General features: G+C 42.8%; 1 protein-coding gene across 1 annotated transcript in view; it reads right to left on the bottom strand.

Moving 5' to 3' along the window:
- LOC124711599 (protein yellow-like) overlaps window positions 1–23,481 on the bottom strand; it is a 95,569-nt gene that overhangs the window by 39,134 nt on the left and 32,954 nt on the right. The window contains exon 2 of the mRNA XM_047241756.1: window positions 14,898–15,104. Coding sequence (XP_047097712.1) covers window positions 14,898–15,104 — 207 coding nt within the window. The remainder of the gene's footprint in view (window positions 1–14,897; window positions 15,105–23,481) is intronic.

Raw genomic sequence — 23,481 nt, 5'->3', positions numbered from 1 at the left:
GCACTTGGCGGCTGAGCCGGCCTTGGTGCCCATGCGGTTCTAGGCGCTGTAGTCCGGAACCGCGCGACTGCTACGGTCGCAGGTTCGAATCCTGCCTTGGGCATGGATGTGTGTGATGTCCTTAGGTTAGTTAGGTTTAAGTAGTTCTAAGTTCTAGGGGACTGATGATCTCGCATGATAAGTCCCATAGTGCTCAGAGCCATTTGAACCATTTTGAACTTGGCGGTTGAACTTCCCGCCTGGGAACCCCCTGCCACTGACGCCATACGCTCATTTCCATTGCCATTACTAAAATTATGGAAAAATGTTACGAACCCATGCACCATCCCACTAGTAACTAGCTCCCCACAGGAGACGCTCGGTGAAACTGTAAGACCTGTAATATCACGTGCTGGTACGTACGCCACAGGGCACTGTAAAGCTTGTTGGTCCCGCTCTCTCTACAAAAACTGGCAGCAACTGTTACACTCACTCTGACGGGTTATAACCTGTTCCGCTCTGAACTATCTGCTGGATAGGAGTTTTCACATTCGCGCAATGATGGAGGCGTTGACATAGGGTGTGCGAAAGAAAACTGGCCTAGAACTGTTTGTATGACCGACGCGGAACTGACACTTGTTAATCAATGTGTGTCATCTTCTTAGGTTAGTTAGGTTTAAGTAGTTCTAAGTCTAGGGGCTGATAACCTCAGATGTTAAGTTCCATAGTGCTTAGAGCCATTTGAACCATTTTTTGAGTAGTTCTTTTAAAAAGTACGAGTATATACTGAATTGGGACAGATATTATGCTTAAGTGGTATTGTATTTCTTGTCGGCGCAGGTTTCTGGTGAAATTTGAACCCAATTCTACTTAATTGAAAAGTTCAAATTTCAAACATTTGTGCTAGCCAGGATAATAAGTCATACCTAATAAAGTGGTGGCCAGTGACCACACATTCGAAGTTGTCTCACAAACGGCTCGATTGCGGACCCATGTTTGCTGGAGAACTTTAGCTTCTACCATCGTATAGTTTCAGCCGTGTCGGTTTTCGCTAGTAATTATGATACAACCTGTATTTAAATTTTACGCCTGAGTGTCCCTGGCATCCCTCCCAGCTAGGGCCATAAGCGACGTCTAATGCCGTTTGCGCCTTAATCCGGCCTTGGATGTTTATACAGTGAGGTAACAAAACTCATGAGATAGCGATATGCACATATACAGATGGCGGTCGTATAGCGTACACAAGATATGAAAGGGCAGTGCATTGGCGGAGCTGTCACTTTTACTCAGGAGGTTTGTGTGAAAAGGTTTACAACGTGATTATGGCCGCACGACAGCAATTAGCAGACTATGAACGCGGAATGGTAGCTGGGGCTAGTAGCATGGGACATACTATTTCCGAAATCGTTAGGGAATTCAGTATTCTGCGATCCACAGAGTTAAGAGTGTGCCGAAAACATCAGATTTCAAACACTACCTCTCACCATGGTCAACGCAGTGACCGACGGCCTTCATTTAACGACGGAGAGCAGTAGGCGCATCTATGGTGTGCCAGTCAACTCGTCTGGTTCCCAATGTACCAGTTTCTCGCAGCCGTTATTGCTGTTCTACGAAAATGGTGTGTGATGTACAAGACGGACTGGTAACGGTGCCCTCTTCTTTGTCTGTATGCTTACCGTGAAGCGGGAGATTTGAAAGTGATCCGATTTTAGAAATTGTTTTGCATCTCAACAGTACATTTCCGGTCGTGGGTTCCTTGTCATTATATTCACTTGTAGGAACGCCTCTTGAAATTAAATTTGTGTGCTTGAAAATGGAAAACAAAGTAGTAAAAATATAGGAAAGACACACACCAATCACTAATCCAGATCAGCAGCATAGTTGTTGCCCTTCTCTGACACTAATTAAAATTTCGGTAGATGATATTACCAGAAGGTAAAATTCTCGCACAGGACAGGCCATTCAGTCATAAATACGTCAATAATAATCAAATATCAATAATAATGATCAAATTAATATTGTTTGTTCAATATTTTTCTGTAGTGGAACATGAACATGAACAGTGTGCGAAACGTTGTGCAACTTTATCGTAAGAGGGACATTCAATAAGTTATCTTATAAAAAAATTTCTGAAAGCTTGTTGGTTTTATTCAGCTTTCCAATACACCATTTTACACAGAGTACGCGAAGGAACTTGCCCCCATTCTTGCAGCGGTGTACCGTAGGTCTCTAGAAGAGAGTAGCGTTCCAAAAGATTGGAAAAGGGCACAGGTCATCCTCGTTTTCAAGAAGGGACGTCGAACAGATGTGCAGAACTATAGACCTACATCTCTAACGTCGATCAGTTGTAGAATTTTGGAACACGTTTTATGTTCGAGTATAATGATTTTTCTGGAGACTAGAAATCTACTCCGTAGGAATCAGCATGGGTTTCGAAAAAGACGATCGTGTGAAACCCAGAAGGCGCTATTCGTCCACGAGACTCAGAGGGCCATAGACACGGGTTCCCAGGTAGATGCCGTGTTTCTTGACTTCCACAAGGCGTTAGATACAGTTCCCCCCAGACGTTTAATGAACAAAGTAAGAGAATATGGACTATCAGACTAACTGTGTGATTGGATTGAAGAGTTCCGAGATAGCAGAAAGCAGCATGTCATTCTCAATGGAGAGAAGTCTTCCGAAGTAAGAGTGATTTCAGGTGTGCCGCAGGGGAGTGTCATAGGACCGTTGCTATTCACAATATACATAAATGACCTGGTGGATGACATCGGAAGTTCACTGAGGCTTTTTGCAGATGATGCTGTGGTGTATCGAGAGGTTGTAACAATGGAAAATTGTACTGAAATGCAGGAGGATCTGCAGCGAATTGACGCATGGTGCAGGGAATGGCAATTGAATCTCAATCTAGACAAGTGTAATGTGCTGCGAATACACAGAAAGATAGATCCTTTATCATTTAGCTACAAAATATCAGATCAGCAACTGGAAGCAGTTAATTCCATAAATTATCTGGGAGTACGCATTAGGAGTGATTTAAAATGGAATGATCATATAAAGTTGATCGCCGGTAAAGCAGATGCCAGACTGAGATTCATTGGAAGAATCCTAAGGAAATGCAATCCGAAAACAAAGGAAGTAGGTTACAGTACGCTTGTTCGGCCACTGCTTGAATACTGCTCACCGGTGTGGGATCCGTATCAGATAGGGTTAATAGAAGAGATAGAGAAGATCCAACGGAGAGCAGCGCGCTTCGTTACAGGATTATTTAGTAATCGAGAAAGCGTTACGGAGATGATAGATAAACTCCAGTGGAAGACTCCGCAGGAGAGACGCTCAGTAGCTCGGTATGGGCTTTTGTTGAAGTTTCGAGAACATACCTTCACCGAGAAGTCAAGCAGTATATTACTCCCTCCTACGTATATCCCGCGAAGAGACCATGAGGATAAAATCAGAGAGATTAGAGCCCACACAGAGGCATACCGACAATCTTTCTTTTCACGAATAATACGAGACTGGAATAGAAGGGAGAACCGATAGAGGTACTCAAGATACCTTCCGCCACACACCGTTAGATGGTTTGCGGAGTACGGATATAGATGTAGATGTAGATAATTCCCCATCTTTCGGCTTCAAAACCCTATTTTTCAACATTATCTCCGTTCAACGCAACGACCTTACGCTACCTTACTGGTAGGGCCTGTACTTCCGCATGGTACCACTCTACTGGTCGACATCGGAGCCAACGTCAGGCTGCATCAATAACTTCCGCATTACCCACGTACTACATCCCGCAGAGTACATCCTTCAAGCAGATGGACGTCGGAAGTTGAGAGTTCCGGGCTGTAGCGTGGATGGGGAAGATCAGTCCACTTAAGTTTTCTGAGTTCCTCTCCGGTGCACAGAGTTGCGCGGGATCTTTCACTGTTACGGGAAAGAGAAGTTGGTTTGCATTTTTGTGGCGACGAACACGCTGAAATCGTTTCTTCAGTATCGTGATGTAAGCACAATACACTTCAGAACTGATCGTTGCACTTTGAGAAAGGACTTCAAACAGAGTAACACCTTCAGAGTTCCAGAAGACCAGAAGATCGTCGCCACGACTTTACTGGGTGAGGGTAAACTTTCTTTTATGGGGGAAAGGTGTGGCGCCATTGCACGGACTGCCGTTTTGTTTCCGGTTCGAAGTGATGAACCCATATTTCATCGCTTGTGACGATGTTCCGCAAAAACATCGGCCTCGTAACGCGCAAGTATTTCCTCACAGATGATCCTCCGTTGCCCTTTAGGGTCTTCTGTTAATCGGCGAGGAACCCAAAGTTCACACACCTTTGAGTACCCCAACTGGTCGACCAGTATGTCAGCGCTACCAACAGAGAGCTCTAGCTGTGCAACGAGGTGTTTGTTTGTGATCCATCAATCACCTCAAATGAGAGAGTGCCCGCACTTTTCAACATTGCACCGGTCACAGCTGTGTACTGTCAGCCGGCACGTGGTAGATCGGAGAGGTTTGCAGTATCTTTTTGATACGTCTCGCCCAACAGCTCACCGTGCTTTTGTTCACTGCCAGATCTCCGTAGACGTTCTGCAAGCGCCTATGAGTGTCTACGATGCTGTGGTTTCCCGCTAAAGAAACTCAGTGACAGCTCTCTGCCTGGAACGCAACTCCTGTGGGAACTACACGAAATTATAAGGGCTATAGAGGGTATATTTCACGATGTCCCACAACAAATGCCGCATTTTTTGAACAGAAACTGTCAGAGAAAAAAACGTGTTGCATTACTTACTGAGCGTCCCTCCTATTTTAACAGATACATTGTTCGACAAGAAGCTCTATTTGCGGTTTGTCGTTTGGTAGTGAAATTTCAAGTAACTTTTCTACAAACGGAGACGTTAAAAAATCAAAATAGGCAGAGTTCGGTGTGATAATATCTACAGGAGATACTTCTACATTAATCGTACTCTTGTATCTAGAGCAGACAAATTCCTTTCAGGTTCTTATCATATTTACGTTTTTGTTTGACGACAGATTTGGTAAAATCAGTTTTGAAGAGACTCACAGAACACGTTCTGCAGGTTTTGCGTAGTCTTTAGCGTCCTCGAATGGAGCTTTGTGAGTATGATTATATTGCTGTGGGAGCGTGACAGGTAGGATTTTCTGTTGTACTGCTGCAGAGAAAAGTTATTTCTATTTGTCATATTGGAATGTTTAATTTAAATTATCTAATGTGTTTCATCCAGCAGGGGGCAACAGTTGTCAGCAATTTTTACACGGACATCATTATGAACAAATACTGAATATTCTACAGTATATAGATAATAATCAAAAAAGAAATTTAGTCGCATTTTTTCTAGTTAAACAATACCAAACCGCGCTGTCATGAAGATTAGAAATAGCCGTTCCCGATGGCTGCACTCGTAATACTGCTTACGCCGTGCAATCAGAGGCTCTTCTTCACAACATCATAGCAGCCAGTTCAGCTGTCTACAGTCCTTGAGCCCATTCGCGCAAACATCTCAGTTAGTACGGTCACACTCAGCGCAAAAACGCACACTTGTGCTAACAAAAGTGAAGCGAGCTCGTTAGGGAGCCTGCTTGTGTCGTGTGCAGGACTCCTAAGTGGGGTTTCCCAGATGTTGCGCCATTTGTACACGTGCGTCTATAGCCGCCAAGCCATCGTGAAGTGCATAGCGCCACTGGTCTTTCTGCGTTGAATTCATCGGTTCTCGTCAGATCACCGAAGTTAAGCAATATGAGACGTGATCAGTACTTGGATGGATAACTCCTAGTTGCACCACGTGCCATGGCACCTTTCAATTTGCCTTGACCGCAAGCTGAAGGGGGGTGGTGGCATATAGTTCCTCATCACTGGACTTTGAGCCAGTGTCTTCTGCTTTTCCTTGTGCCTTTATCTTGCATTATTTCGCAGGGTCGGCATGGTTAAGATCGGATTTGGCATGGTTAATTTTAAGGGGTGGCCAGATGCCCTTCCTGACGCCACCCCAACCCCCCGGGACGGAATTAGTGTACCCTATCTGTCTGCAACTCGTGTAAACCATGAAATAGTGCGAACGTTTTAAAATGCCTGCGAGTCGTGTAACTAAGGCGGGATGTGGGGACCAGCCCAGTATTCAACTAGTGGGATGTGGAAAACCGCCTAAAAACCACATCCAGGCTGGCCAGCACACCGGCCCTCGTCGTTAATCCGCCAGGCGGATTCGATCCGGGGCCGGCGCGCCTACCCGACTCCAGGAAGCAGCACACTAGCGCCCTTAGGTCTTTGAGCCAGTGTATTGGATTAAATCCCGAAACTCTTTGCGGTGCCTGATGAAGCGATGGTACGTGATGCAGCTGATGGTGCTCCGAACGCTAGATGCAAGATGCGGAGTTAAACACGGCGACACCTTGATGCTCATCAGGAGGAGGAGCAGACTACGTGCCGGCACCGGGTTTCACCCTCTCCCTTCTCTCATCACTATCATCCAACACAAACACAACAAGACACTACACACAACTATTACAGTTGCCACCACTCATTAGACACACTCAAACGCATAACTCTGAATTAAAGGTGCCATTGTGTGCGAAGGACAGGAAAACCTTTCCAATCAGGCGACTGATCCTGCCCTTCCGTGTCTCCCAACCAACAATGCCACAAGGCTTTACTTTTTTTTAGTGTATAACCCAAATTCGACTTTCTGCCCTTTTCCGCATGCTCCCTAATATCTCTCACCTTATTTTTTCGCTCTTACTTCCAATATTTTGCTGGACTTCCTTTTTCCCAGCTTAGCGCAGCGTCTCAACGTGGCATGCTCTCAACGAAATGGTTCAAATGGCTCTGAGCACTATGGGACTTAACATCTGAGGTCATAAGTCCCCTAGAACTTAGAACTACTTAAACTAACCTAAGGACATCACACACATCCATGCCCAAGGCAGGATTCGAATCTGCGACCGTAGCAGTCGCGCGGTTCCATGCTCTCAACAAGTGGTTGGAAGCCTCCTGCTGAAGTATTAAGCCATGCTGCCTCTACATCCGTCCACGAATGCGAAAGTGTTTCTGAAGCAGGATTTTGTGCACGAATGGACCTCTCGATCATGTCTCATAAATGTTCGACGGGATTCACATTGTGCGATCTGGGTGGCCAAATCATTCGACCGAATTGTCCAGAAAATTCTTCAAACCGATGACAATGCACTTTGTCATTCATAAACATTCCATCATTTTTTGCGAACACGAAGTAGAAAGAATGGATACAAATGGTCTCCAAGAAGTCGAACGTAACCATTTCCAGTCAATGATCAGTTCAGTTTGAGCAGAGGACCCATTCCATTCCATGTAAACAAAGCCCACACCGTTATGGAGCCACCAAGAGCTTGCACACTGGCTTGTTGGCAACTTGGGTCCATGACTCCTTTGGGACTACGCCACAATCGAACCCTACCATCAGCTCTTACCAACCGAAATCGGAACTCAGCTGACCAGGCCACGGACTTACAGTCGTTTAGGGTCCAACCGACATGATCACGAGCCAAGGAGAGGCGATGTCGTGATGGTAACAAAGGCAATCACGCCGGTCGTCTGCTGCCATAGCCCATTGAAGACAAGTTTGGCCTAATTGTCCTAACGGATACGTTCGCCGTACATTCCACTTTGATTTCTGTGGTTATTTCGCTTAGTGTTGCTTGTCTGTTAGCACTGACAACTATACGCAAACTCCGCTGCTCTCGGTGGTTAAGTGAGAGCCGTCGGCCACTGCGTTGTCCATGGTGAACGGTAATACCTGAAATTTGGTATTCTCGGAACACACTTGACACTATGGATCACGAAATATTGAATTCTCTAACGATTTCCGAAATGGTATGTGTCTTGCTCCAACTACCATACCGCGTTCAAAGTCTGTTAATTGCTGTCGTGCGGCCATATTCACATCACATGTATCACCTGAGTACGAATGACATCTCCGTTAATGCATTCCCGTTTTATACATTGTGTACACGATACTACCGCCATCTGTACATGTACATATATGCGTTCATACCGCTATCCCACGACTTTTGTCACTTCAGTGTATTACGATTTTAGCCCCCATTAAGGTCATTCGATATCTGCTGTCAGACTTAACTTCATAACGTTTGGGAAGTTGTAGAATTGGATGTACTGTTTTTATATTGAAACCTATGTGTCACTTGTACCCATGGCTATGTGGATAAATTACAATGAAATCAAATAAATATATTACAGCTTTTTACGGATTTTAGATAATACCTACACACTAGTGAAGGCAAATATTTCATATTCACTAAAACATGTGCAGAGTCCGTATACATTGCATTTCTTGGATAATAACGAGTTTACTGATGTTCACAGCGCACAGTGGAATTTTAGATCTTCTAACGCAGTATTTGGATCTCAAAAAGAAATGTTTACTTTTTACCACATGTTTACATCGGTGTGAGGAAACCGATGCAGATGCAGATGTTCTTGAATCAGCTGAGACTGAATGTCAGGTGCTTCTTAAGCGCTTTGAACATCTGTATGTGCTTTAGCAATGACGCACTGTTAGTGAAGGACACATTTGCACGTAGACACTTAGACTACTTTTAGAGGACTCCAGACATTCGTTTTTTTTTTTACTAGAGGAATATCATCGGACTTTCGGGAGAGTATCATCCGCACTATTTCGAAGACAGCAAGAGCTGATAAGTGCCATAAAAATCCCACAATGAACTTAACACATGATACATTAAAGTCGGTGACCAGAATGCAAAGCACAAGAGTCTTTCTGCTTAGCTAGAAGGTGACGTGCTCGCCTCCAATGCAAGCGGGCCTGGGTTCGATTCCCGGGCGGGTCGGAGATTTTCTTCGCTCGTGGACTGGGTATTGTGTTATCCTCATCAACATTTCATCCTCGTCGCCTGTGTGCAAGTCGTCCAATGTGGTGTCGACTGAAATAAGACTGGCACTAAGCGGCCGAACTTCCCCGGTTGGGGACTCCCGACCAACGATCTCATACACTCAATTCCATTTTTCTTATGCAGAAGAATGGAAGAATCGTAGAGGCTCTGTTGATGATGATCAGTTTGGCTTTTGGAAACGGAAAGCCACCAGAGGGGCTGTTCCGATGTTACAGTTGGTAATAAAATGACCCCTTCAGATACAATCAAAACTTTCCATTGGATTTGTCGACCTAGTAGAAACGTTCGGCAATTTAAAGTGGCGAAATATGTTTTAAATACTCAGAAAAATAGATACACGCTACAGGGGAAGACGGTTAATATTCATTATGTCTAAGAACCGAGAGGGAACAATGAGAATGGAAGACCAAAAGCTAAATACTCAGATTAGAAAAAAAAAGTCTAAGGCAGTAATTCAGTCTTTATAGTTTACTGTACAAAGTGAACTTGGAAGAAGCAATGATGGAAATGCACGAGAGGTTCAGAAGTGAGATTAAAATTCAAGATGGGAGAATATCAATGATAACATTCGATGAAGGAATTGCTATCATCGGTGAAACTGTAGTAGAAATACTGTACTATTAAACGAAACCTCAGGTGTGGAGCCACTGCTGCACGATGTTCACTGTGCATTCACCACTAGGGTGTAATGAAATGGACAGTATTGAGCAGTAGGCGGACAGGTGATCACTATATGTGGATTGTTTGAGTTCTATGTGAATTATAAAGAAACTTGCAGAACTAGATGCTATCTTGCATGGGTGTTCTTCTTCCCTTCCCCGAGAGTTCACAGCGAGTCCACCATTCCTGTAGGAACTGTCCTTCATATTCACAATTTAAACTGTAAATTTGTATTTCTTAGTGCAGTTTGCAGTGATGCTAAATCGCACTCTTTCCAGGAGAACGGTCTTTCAGAAATGAAAGAGAATATTGTTGACTTGCTGTGTTAACAGGAACTGACAGAGATATAGTCTGATAACCCTGGAGAGACAGAAAGTACAATGAAGAACTTCTATCAAAAAAGTGGAAGACGAGCTTTTAGAAATAACTGATACAACAAATTGGTTATCTGTATTCGAGTCCCCGCCCTCCTGTACATTTTTTTGCCTTCTACAGTTCCCGCTAGTACCATGGATATCATTACCTCATGTCTTAACTCATTTATTATCATCCAGATCCCATTTCTAGTTAATTTTGATCAAATTTTTCTGCCCTCACCGGTTCTCTAGATAATTGTCTCATTTCTTACGAGTCCACTTAATTGTCTGCGCGTTATTGTAAGATCACGTCATACCGATGATGTTACCTACTTTCTCAGACATTTTTTTCTCTCAACTTAAGATCTATGTAGGATACTAGTAAAGTTATTTTATCTATGAATGAGCTCTTTGTCTACGATAGTCTCTTTTTACATCCTCCTTGCTTCCAGAGCAGCAGAATTCTACAATTGCGGCTACTAAGCGGTCCCCAACTTCGATTTTAAGTTAGTAGCAACTGTCATTTTTGCTACTGCCCGTTAGATCCATATTTCTTTGATCTTTTCTGAATCTCCACCGTACGTTGATATGTTTACTATGCATACACCTCTAGTGTCTTACGAAGTAGGGATTTGCCGATACAAGGAAGTATTCGGTACTTTTGTTTCGATATCGATTCGAATAAATCGTTTCAATACTTATTAGTATCGAAAGAAAAGTAATTTCATCAAATCGGTTTTACGCGCTTATCCCAGTAGTGAGAGAGTGATTGGATGAGTGAGTGAATGTTTGCTTGGCCTTCGTCGGCAGGGCTATTCATCGGCCATATTGTTTGTTGTGTTTCGGAAGTGCGTGCTTCTTATCAAAAGTTTATTAACTTTTATTGCGTCAAAACGCTGCCGACGTCTGAAGTATGGACACATTTTATTACAATGAATGACAGCACGGCATAGTGCAAGGAATGTTATAAAGCCGAGGTTTTTGTGGCAGTATGCCCAATATTTAAACAAACCAGTACCCACGGAACTGCTGTAGACAGAAATTAAAGTCAGCTGTGCCTCTGAGACTGATAAAGCGAGTGAAAGGTGTCTGTAAACCTAATAATAATTCTCTATTGGTATCCTCTGATACAGAATTGTCATATCTGTGCAGACGTATTTTTTAGATTGTGGGTTGTTCTTTTAAAGTTTGTCAGAAATTTATTTTCATTCCAAATGTAGCTATGAGTAACTATCATTTTGAATTTTGAAGTTACGAGAGAAAAACGCTGAGACAATAACATCTCGAAAATACAATTAAAACCTGCAGTGATGGGAAGTGTCGTCTTTCGACAAATATGTCGAGTCTTAATTTTATTGTCTTGAATTATTCTAATTGGTAGTTTTAATATGTTTGATTTTATAAACTAGTGACGCTTCAACAATGTGTTGTCGTCGCTGCAACATCTACATCTTACTCTGCAAACCACCGTGATGTGCACGACAGAGGATACGCCCCATTGCACTAGGCATGAGGGTACCTTCCCTTACGAAGAATGAAAAATGATTGGTTAGATGCCTCTGTCCTTGCTGCAGTTAATATAATCTTATCCTCACAATCTCTATGTGAGTTATATGTAGGGGGTTGAGTATATTCCTAGAGTCATAAATTAAAGCCGGTTTTCGAAACTTTGTAGTTAGGCTTTCTCAGAGTAGTTTACGTACATCTTCAACAGTCTGCCAGTTCAGTTTCTTCAGCATCTGCGTGACACTCTCCCACGAATCAAACAAACCTGTGACAATTCATGCTGCCCTTGTCTGTACACGCTCAGTATCCCTGTTAGTCCTGTTTGGTACCGGTCTCACACACTTGAGAAACATTCTAGAACCGGTCACATGACTGATTTGTAAGAATGATTGCACTTCCCCAGTATTCCACAAATAAACTGAAGTCTACTACCTGCTTTATCTACACTGTGCCTGTGCGATCATTCCGTTTTGACTGAACATTTATGAAGCTTCTTTAAGACTGCACTTCATTACAGACAACTACATCATTTTCAAAAAGTCTCCGGTTACTATTGTCACCAAGGTCACTGTTGTACAACATATGTGCCGAGTGAATGTTTATTTTAAAAACTGGTGCAAATACGATTCAGAATATAAATAGGCTGTTTCCTAAGTATTTATAGTACCAGTCCCCTAAATTCATCCTTCCGATCATCTCTTAATAACTGGACACGTGCCTAAAGCCATAGGCGATAGCAATATTCTGCATACCGAAAAGAAGGGGCGTAGGTTAGATGTTTTAGAGGAATTGGAGATTTTCAAACATCTCTCTCGTCACGATGGCCTCATTCTCAACGAACAGCTACAACTGCGAAATAAAAACTTTTTAGAGTGTATAAAGCCATTGCTTGATGTTTGATTCAGATTTCCTCATGCAGTTTACCGAAATGTTGTTTTCCTGTTACATCTTTGCTGTTTTCTTGTATGTCATAACTAACGTTTTCTTACGTTACAAAATGTATCTCTGTTTAAAGCAGATAAATATGTAACTTCATCCTATTATTTATTAGTGCTTAGTTATGCCTGAATCAGCTGCATCACAATTTCATGTGTCTAAATTTGAATGTACAGTAGCCTAGTTGTTTCTGCGGCTACTAGATGGCGCTCGTAGCAACACCATGTTTACTTGCCCTCACTTTCTAACGTGGGCACCTCACTCTTGTTGCAACCCTTGTTCACTAAAGTACGAGCAGCCCTTAGCGGCTCGCCATCTTACTTACAACTATTCATGACGTCGCCTTTCCGGCTTAGATCTTTTTTAATATGTGACTTGTAAATACTGCATCTTTTTCCAGTCAGTACAAACTTTAATTTTATTAATGTATTATATACCTAATATGTTTTAGAACAGTTAGTCTAATTCTGAAGACGACGCTCATAGTAGTGTACAAACCTGGTCAATTTTGACTTAATTTGTGACCGAGGCCTTATTTGTTCTAATATTTACAGTAATTGTTTTTTTTTTGGAAACTTTCCAAAAAGTCACTTTTCTATTTAAGGTTTACTGTTAATAAAAAATTAAATTATTAAATGTGTTTTATTGGACAAAACTCTACCATCTGGTGAGCAAGATGTATGTGACAGGCGAAATACCCTCAGACTTCAAGAAGAATATAATAATTGCAATCCCAAAGAAAGCAGGTGTTGACAGATGTGAAAATTACCAAACTATCAGTTTAATAAATCACAGCTGCAAAATACTAACGCGAATTCTTTACAGACGAATGGAAAAATTGGTAGAAGCCGACCTCGGGGAAGATCAGTTTGGATTCCGTAGAAATGTTGGAACACGTGAGGCAATACTGACCCAACGACTTATCTTAGGAAATAGATTAAGGAAAGGCAAACCTACTTTTCTAGCATTTGTAGACTTAGAGAAAGATTTTGACAATGTTGACTGGAATACTCTCTTTCAAATTCTAAAGGTGGCAGGGGTAAAATACAGGGAGCGAAAGGCTATTTATAATTTGTACAGAAACCAGATGGCAGTTATAAGAGTCGAGGGGCATGGAAGGGAAGCAGCGGTTGGGAAGGGAGTGAGACAGGGTTGTAGCCTTTCCCCGATGTTATTCAATCTGTATATTGAGCAAGCAGTAAAGGAAGCAAAAGAAAAATTCGGAGTAGGTATTAAAATCCATGGAGAAGAAATAAAACCTTTGAGGTTCGCCGATGACATTGTAATTCTGTCAGAGACAGTAAAGGACTTGGAAGAGCAGTTGAACGGAATGGACAGTGTCTTGAAAGGAGGATATAAGGTGAACACCAAGAAAAGCAAAACGAGGATAATGGAGTGTAGTCGAATTGAGTTGGGTGATGCTGAGGGAATTAGATTAGGAAATGAGACACTTAAATTAGTAAAGGAGTTTTGCTATTTGGGTACAAAATAACTGATGATGGCCAAAGTAGAGAGAATATAAAATGCAGACTGGCAATGGCAAGGAAAGCGTTTCTGAAGAATAGAAATTTGTTAACATCGAGTATAGATTTAAGTGTCAGGAAGTCGTTTCTGAAAGTATTTGTATGGAGGGAGGAGGAGGATATTAGTGTTTAACGTCCCGTCGACAACGAGGTCATTAGAGACGGAGCGCAAGCTCGTGTTAGGGAAGGATGGGGAAGGAAATCGGCCGTGCCCTTTCAAAGGAACCATCCCGGCATTTGCCTGAAGCGATTTAGGGAAATCACGGAAAACCTAAAGCAGGATGGCCGGAGACGGGATTGAACCGTCGTCCTCCCGAATGCGAGTCCAGTGTGCTAACCACTGCGCTATTTGTATGGAGTGTAGCCATATATGGAAGTGAAACATGGACGATAGATAGTTTGGACAAGAATAGAATAGAAGCTTTCGAAATGTGGTGCTACAGAAGAATGCCGAAGATTAGGTGGGTAGATCACATAACTAATGAGGAGGTATTGAATAGAATTGGGAAGAAGAGGAGTTTGTGGCACAACTTGACAAGAAGAAGGGACCTGTTGGTAGGTCATGTTCTGAGGCATCAAGGAATCACAAATTTAGCATTGGAGGGCAGCGTGGAGGGTAAAAATCGTAGAGGGAGACCAAGAGATGAACACACTAAGCAGATTCAGAAGGATGTAGGTTGCAGTAAGTACTGGGAGATGAAGTAGCTTGCAGAGGATAGAGTAGCATGGAGAGCTGCATCAAACCAGTCTCAGGACTGAAGACAACAACAACATTGGACTACATAAAATAAACAGTCCGGTAAAATATCGTATACTCAGCATTACTTCATTTGCATAAAAAATTAAAAAGAGTATCGATATGTGTAGGTATCGATACTTTTGTAGCACTCATACGAGAAGTAATGCATGACGAATTGAGAACTTCTTTTCAGTAGGTATCGATACTTTGAAGGTATCGAAATATCCCTAGTTATGAAAGGGGCAGTAGTAAGCAGTGAGCGTCCAGGTGGACGCACTGACCGTCTCTGCGGACGTAGGCGAGCGAGGCGGGAACGCCGGCCTTCCAGCGCGGCACCGTGACGAAGACGCGGTCTCCCCACACCTCGACGCCCACAGGTACGTTGTCGGAAGGCCGGAAGCGCTTGGTCGCCATGGCCGCCGAGCGCTCTGCGTCCGACGGGAAGTCGAAGTCCAGCTGCCGCCAACGGAACGTCTCGTTCAGCTTGTCTGCAACACATCATAGACACACTAATCACTGGAAGACAGATACAGAACCAAACACGAACAGATACACGTAGTGATACGGATATTATCGGAGATTACAAACGAAGTGATGGACTCTAAATGCGAACGACATAATGTGTAACTAAAGGCACTCAAAGCACTCCGTCGTCAGGCCACAAGTGGCCTACCGGGACCATCCGACCGCCGTGTCATCCTCGCTGGAGGATGCGGATAGGAGGGGCGTGGGATCAGCACACCGCTCTCCCGGTCGTAAGGCGGTATTCTTGACCGAAGCCGCTACAATTCGGTCGAGTAGCTCCTCAGTTGGCATCACGAGGCTGAGTGCACCCCGAAAAATGGCAGCAGCGCATGGCGGCCTGGATGGTCACCCATCCAAGTGCCAACCACGCCCGACAGCGCTTAACTTCGGTGATCTCACGAGAACCGTTGTATCCACTGCGGCAAGGCCGTTGCCTAAATAAACGCAACAGACACAAAATTATTCACCTCGAAGAGACGTCACGCTAGTGCCCTGAAACACCGTCTCTACCCTGGATAATGGGCTCAAACCGCCGAAGAAGAGAGTACACAAGTTTCTTCAGGTATGCCATAGTCAGCTGCAGACACTCATTAATGATTAGAATCTATATTCAGCAATACAATAATTCCAATTCCAAGGAAAGCAGTTGCTGACAGGTGTGGAAGTTGCCGAACTGTCAGTTTAGTAAGTCGTGGTTGCAAAATACTAACACGAATTACTTACAGAAGACTAGAAAAAGTGGTAGACGATCTCGGGGAAGATCAGTTTGGGTTTCGAAGAAATGCAGTAACACGCGAGGCAATGCTGCCCCTACGACTTCTCATACAAGATAGGTTAAGGAAACGAAAACTAGGTTTATAGCATTTGCAGACTTAGAGAAAGCATTTGAGAATGTTGACTGATGTGCTCTCTTTGACATTCTGAGGACAGCACGGGTAAAATACAGGCAGCAAAAGGCTATTTACAACTTGTACAGAGACCAGATGGGAGTTGTTTGAGCCGAGGGGTATGAAAGGGAAGCAGTGGTTGAGAAGGGAGTGAAAGACGGTTGTAGCCAACCCCAATGGTATTCAATCTGTATACTGAGCAAGCAGTAAAGGAAACGAAAGAAAAATTTGGAATGGGAATTAAAGTCCACGGAGAAGAAATAAAAACTTTGAGGTTTGCCGATGACATTGTAATTCTGTCGGAGACAGCAAAGAACTTGGAACATCAGTTGAACGGAATGGGCAGCGTGTTTGAAAGGAGAATAGAAGATGAACATCAACAGAAGCAAAACGAGGATAGTGGAATGTAGTCGAATGAAATCAGGCGATGCTGAGGGAGTCAGATTAGAAAATGAGACGCTTAAAGTAGTAGACGACTTTTGCTATTTCAGCAGCAAAACAGCTGGTGATGGTCAAGGTAGAGAAGATATAAAATGTAGACGGGCAATGGCAAGGAAAGTGTTTCTGAAGAAGAGAAATTTGTTAACATCGAGTATCTGTGGGACCATCTCGGTCGGACTGTTCGCACCACGGATCCTCAATCGAGAAACCCAGGCACTGGAGTCGGAACTTCCAGAATCTTACCGACTCTCTTCCTGCACCTCCGCGTCGCACAAGATGGCTATTCTGCCTTCCTACGGGTGATCACATTTATGTGACTGGACCGTACAATGGTGCCGCTTGTTTGGTCCTATTCATATTTGTTACTTAAGAGATTGCACATTTTGCTGCAACGGGTGGCTCTCCGAAAATGGACCAACTTAAGACGTATTCGTTATAATTTAGAGATGATCTGCACCTGTTGTCATCGCTTTAGTATCCTATAGTTTAGTGTGGTAATAACCATTGCATCACGCGTAAAGGATCGCTGTGGCTATACTGTTGAACGTTGAGCATAATATGTGAAGTGTATTTATTTTCTCAAGGAAAGGGCAGGTACTTTATTACAGTTTCTATAGTAATGTATCACATCACCAAAAACTTTAATCTTGGCACAATTCAGTGCACCCATACGGACACAGACTCTGATTCACTTACTTTACGACGATTCCTTGTCCTAAGAACCAACGGCGTTGTAGACATATAGTAAGATGAACCACGATCTCTGTTATACACTTCACATATCTGAAATGTACGATAAGCAATAACTTCTCGGCTGTTAAAAGTCTCCAGCCCTGATACAGTCTCCACTTTACCACCACCAACTAGACCCACTGTAACCCAACCATTACCATGTGCACTAGCATCAGCATCAGCAAATGTAAAATTCAGTACGCATCCACAAAACACTGAAGGACCATTTAGAATAACTTGCGCACCTACTCCGCTCTTCGTAGTAAAGGATATATTATCAATAGCTTTATACAATGTATGGCGGGAACGCCTTCTCCTCCTAACATAACGCGGCATAACTAGTATGTGTCGATGCTGCTTTCACGTGCGGCTGCACGACGACTGCTAGATGTCTACGTTATTGCTTATCGTACATTTCAGATATGTGAAATGTATAACAGAGATCGTGGTTCATCTTACTATATGTCTACAATGCCGTTGGTTCTTAGGACAAGGAATAGTCGTAAAGTAAATGAATCACATACGAAAGAAAGGTAGGATTCCAGTAAAATCAAACTCAAAATCCAAAATCATAGTAAATCGCAAAATCATTATAATTAAAATTCGCGAAGTAGAACCAACGTTCCCAAAGAATACTCCGTGTGAGTACTCTTTGAGATTTGTGAGTAATGGCTAAGGATAATTCAATCCATTGTCACTACGTTACGAGAGTTAGCCGAAGCAGGTCATACTTTTGAATGCTCGTAAATGTAGGCGCAATTAGATTCTTTTTTTTTTCAGAATTGATTATTGCGATCTACTATGACGCAGTGAAACGATACTTTGACTTCAAATACTACGTTATTTAGAATTCAGATAGACGACTTGCATATATTAGACAGAAGTGACTTTTAATTAACACTATTTAGGAAGTGAACACAGATGGCGGCCGGTGTGGCCGTGCTGTTCTAGGCGCTTCAGTCTGGAACCGCGTGACCGCTACGGTCGCAGGTTCGAATCCTGCCTCGAGCATGGATGTGTGTGATGTCCTTAGGTTAGTTAGGTTTAAGTAGTTCTAAGTTCTAGGGGACTGATGACCACAGATGTTAAGTCCCATAGTGCTCAGAGCCATTTTAACTATTTAAACACAGATAGACAATTTCATTCGTAATAACTAATGGACTATAGAACTTGACGATAGTTACGAAGCATATAATTTATAATTCCCCCCAACACCTGGGAAAGCTTATTCTTCGCAGTTCTGTTAGGAAGTGACTAATATTGTGTAATAAGCCAGCTTATTGTGTCAATTCACGCATTTATAATTCAAGTTTTACAATATTATTTATAGAGATACGGTAACATGCTGCGATATTATTTGACTGAAGCGCTCGGCCCTTATACAGAAACTCTTTGACGTTAGGAATTAATAACACTGTTACGACTGATTATAGATTTGAGATTACAACCAGTCTATGTGGAATTTGGCGTCGCTGGAACTAATTTGACCTTATCATTAATATTTAAATAGCAACTTATAAACCATCGATTATAAACGATTTAATTACGACATTTGGTGAAGTAAATATCTCGCACAAGTCGCGAGTTCAGTTCATCAATGTTCTGTTTGTAACGTCGATACCGATACATAAGAAATAACAATATCATTGCTCTACTGCTGAGTGTTAGCCGAGACCGAAGATCTGAAAGGACGTTACAGTGTTCCTATGGGTTAAAGGTGCACTGAATTGTGCCAAGATTAAAGTTGGTGGTGATGTGACACATTACTATAGAAACTGAAATAAAGTACCTGTCCTTTCCTCGAGAAATAAAAAAAATATTACACGACAGCAAAAAAAGAAACCTATTGGGTCATGGCAAATGACCCATCTCGACACATCCAGATACTGATTCACCAACAGACACTGACATCTCAGAGGGGGGAACCATGGCAGTGGAGGGAGCTGTGCTCCCATCTTTGATATATATATATATATATATATATATATATATATATATATATATATATATATATATATATTCATTTGCTGCCAGTTGCTACGATATATATCTTCGATATGCTAGTGTACTATGTGCGGCGTTCTAGATACTTTGCATTGTCCACTGGGCGTTCTAGCGCGACGCTACTAGTTTCACTTAGCGTCGCACGCGCTATTTCTACCCGACCGGTAGCTGCTCTGATAACTGGCAGCTATATAAGTGACGTTTCTGGTAAGACGGCGTCAGTCGTCGAGCAGCCGCATGTGCAGCAGCATCGACACAGACCAGTTATGCCGCGTTATTTTAGGAACCAACGGCATTGTAGCAGCTGCAGAGACACGACACGTTTGCGCATGCCTATTTGTTTGTTTCCACTGAGCGCCTCAAGAGACGTCAGCAACAGTTTGAACACGAGTTCGCCACTTCCTTTTTCGTTGCAGCAACCGAGTGTGTGCAACTGTGGCACTGCATAAACTTTTGGGCGATATCGACCAGAATACATCCGAGGCGTTCAGCATGGTTTCGACAACGGATTCTGAAACTTGACGGTTGCGACGAAGTTGCCCCTATTTTGTTGCGAATGAGCAGTGTTCTGCAGGATCGTGTCAGGCCGCATGATTAGAATGTGCGGACACTGATCACTAAACAGGCATTGGCCAGTAATGTTGAGAGTAGTGATAGGCCCGTGGATCATGATTTGGGCGTCTGTTAACTGGCAGGCGACCTGCTTTTATTGGAGCAAACTCTATGTTTAGGACACAGGGTACGTTCTGGTGTGCATCCACAGTGTTACCTAGTATCGAAAGACTGTGTTTGCCGTTGATGGACGAGAGAAATTGACTAAGTGCCACTACTAGGACTCACCCTTTCTCTTTTCACTCTTATTGTTAGCAAAGACGCAAACACGACACTACACCTTCTCTGCCCTCATCACCAACATTTGCAGGGCCGTACAGGAACGTCTGAAACAGAATACTCTTCTGTCGTATCGGAAATATCTTCCCAGTTTAGACGGCTGAACCGCTAGGCTGTTTTTTTCTTATCTTTTGGTTTTTTTCTCGCATCATCAGTCTTCTGACTAGTTTGGTGCGGGCCGCCACGAATCCCTGTCCTGCGGAAGCCTTACATTTCAGAGTCCCATCAGCACTCTACGTCCTCAGTTATTTGTTGGACTTATTCCAATTGTTATCTTCCTTTACAGTTTTTACCACCTACAGCTTCCTCTCTTAATATGGAAATTGTACCCTGGTGTCTTAACACACGTGCTATCATACTGTCCTTTCTTGTCAGTGTTTTCCACGTATTCCTTTCCTCCCCCGTTCTGAGAAGAACTTCCTTATTATTTAGCTTACCGTTCCTCCTAATATTCAACATTCTTCTGTAGCACCACATCTCAAACACTTCTATTCTGTTCCAGTTTTCCTACAGACCACGATCCACTACTGTACAACGCCCGCACCCTAAACGTACATTCGCAGAAATTTCTTCCTCATACTCGTATTAAGGCCAATACCGGTAGATTCTCTTGGCCAGGAAAGCCCTCGCTTCCTGTGAGAGTCTGCCTTTGATGTCCTCCTTGCTCCGTCCGTCACGGGTTATTTTGCTACCTAAGTAGCAGTATTTCTTAACTTCATCTACCTCGTGATAACAGACCTGGTGTTAAGTTTCTCGTCGTCCTTATTTCTATTACTTCTCATTACTTTCGTCTTTCTTCGATTTACTCCCAGTCCATATTCTGTACTCATTATACTGTTCATTCCATTCAACTCAGCCTGTAATTCTTCTTCACTTTCACTGAGGATAGCAATGTGCCGGCCGGTGTGGCCGAGCGGTTCTAGGCGCTTCAGTCTGGAACCGCGCGACCGCTACGATCGCAGGTTCGAATCCTGCTTCGGGCATGGATGTGTGTGATGTCCTTAGGTTAGTTAGGTTTAAGTAGTTCTAAGTTCTAGGGGACTGAAGGCCTCAGTGCTCAGAGCCATTTGAACCATCTGATAGCAATGTCATCAGCGAATCTTATTGTTGATATCCTTTCACCTTGAATCTGAATTCCACTTTTGAGCCGTTCTTTAATTTCCGTAATTGCTTCTTCGACGTATAGACTGAACAGCAGGGGTGGAATGCTGCATCCCTTTCTTACCCCTTTTTTACTCCGAGCACTTTCTTCTTGGTCTTGCGAACTTATCGTTCCCTCTTGTTTCTTGTATATATTGTATATTACCTGCCTTTCACTGTAACTTACTCCTATTTTTCCCAGAATTTCGAACATCTTACACCATTTTACACTGAACACTTTTTCTAGTTCGATTTATCCTATGAACGTGTCTTCATTTTTCTTCATTCTTGCTTCCAATATAAAGCGCAACGCCAGGCCTGCCTCTCTGGTGCCTTTACTTTAACACCAAAGCAAACAATAGCGTAGAACAACATTTATACTAGCATTCCACTAGAAGTTGTGGCGTTCCAAAAGGAATGCATTGGCTTCACGTAGGAAAAATGTCACACTACTTTACGTACAAGAGATACAGTACCTCAATCTTTATGGTTACATATGTAATTATTTATATATATTGTGCATTATCCTGTGAACATGTTATGTCGTAGAACGTTGACGAGGCGGAAGAAACACACACAGCACGAGAGCACACACTAAAGAAACTGCATCGCTGGCCCTGGACAAGAAGCAACGACATCCGGAAAGCTAGCTGTCTAAAAAAGATTTGCCGGAACCAAACATAATAATGACTTGTTCTTACGGACGGAAAAATAGCACCGTACATTTGCTCCTCCAGCATTTTATTCTAATAGGGTGCTGACAGTTGCCGAGTTTTCTCAATGGAGTTCTCTGCAGTGGATGTATTAGGAAAGTACATGCACAGTCCACTTTGTTGTTGTTGTTGTGGTCTTCAGTCCTGAGACTGGTTTGATGCAGCTCTCTATGCTACTCTATCCTGTGCAAGCTACTTCATCTCCCAGTACTTACTGCAACCTACATCCGTCTGAATCTCCTTAGTGTATTCATCTCTTGGTCTCCCTCTAAATTTGTGATCCCTTGATGCCTCAGAACATGTCCTACCAACCGGTCCCTTCTTCTTCCCAATTCTGTTCAATACCTCCTCATTATTTATGTGATCTACCCATCTAATCTTCGGCATTCTTCTGTAGCACCACATTTCGAAAGCTTCTATTCTCTTCTTGTCTAAACTATTTATCATCCATGTTTCACTTCCATACATGGCTACACTCCATACAAATACTTTCAGAAACGACTTCCTGACACTTACATCTATACTCGATGTTAACAAATTTATCTTCTTCAGAAACGCTTTCCTTGCCATTGCCAATCTACATTTTATATCCTCTCTACTTCGACCATCATCAGTTATTTTGCTCCCCAAATAGCAAAACTCCTTTACTACTTTAAGTGTCTCATTTCCTAATCTAATTCCCTCAGCATCACCAGATTTAATTCAACTATATTCCTTTATCCTCGTTTTGCCTCTGTTGAAGTTCATCTTATATCCTCCTTTCAAGACACTGTCCATTCCGTTCAACTGCTCTACCAAGTCCTTTGCTGTCTCTGACAGAATTACAATGTCATCGGCGAACCTCAAAGTTTTTATTTCTTCTCCATGGATTTTAATACCTACTCCGACCTTTCTTCTGTTTCATTCACTGCTTGCTCAATACACAGGTTGAATAACATTGGGAAGAGTCTACAACCCTGTCTCACTCCCTTCCCAACCACTGCTTCCCTTTCGTGTCCCTCGACTCTTATAACTGCCGTCTGGTTTCTGTACAAATTGTAAATAACCTTTCGCTCCCTGTATTTTACCCCTGCCACCTTTAGAATCTGAAAGAGAGTATTCCAGTCAACATTGTCAAAAGCTTTCTCGAAGTCTACAAATGCTAGAAACGTAGGTTTACCTTTCCTTAATCTATTTTCTAAGATAAGTCGTAGGGTCAGTATTGCCTCACGTGTTCCAACATTTCTACGGAATCCAAACTGATCTTCCCCGAGGTCGGCTTCTACCAGTTTTTCCATTCGTCTGTAAAGAATTCGCGTTCGAATTATCCTGTGAACGTGTTATTATGTTGAAGAAGGTTGACGAGGTGGAAGAAATGCCGTGGCAAACTTTATACAAACTTTGCATCGAATACACAGTGCACGAGAGCACACACCAAAGAAAACTGCAACGCTGGCCCTGGACAAGAAGCAAAGACACCCGGAAAGCTAGCTGACTAAAAAAGATTTTCCGGAACTAAACATAATAATGACCTGTTTTTACAAACGGAACAA

This window comes from Schistocerca piceifrons, chromosome 8 (genome assembly GCF_021461385.2).
Source record: "Schistocerca piceifrons isolate TAMUIC-IGC-003096 chromosome 8, iqSchPice1.1, whole genome shotgun sequence".
Taxonomy (NCBI): domain Eukaryota; kingdom Metazoa; phylum Arthropoda; class Insecta; order Orthoptera; family Acrididae; genus Schistocerca; species Schistocerca piceifrons.
This window is presented reverse-complemented; position numbering and strand designations above follow the sequence as displayed.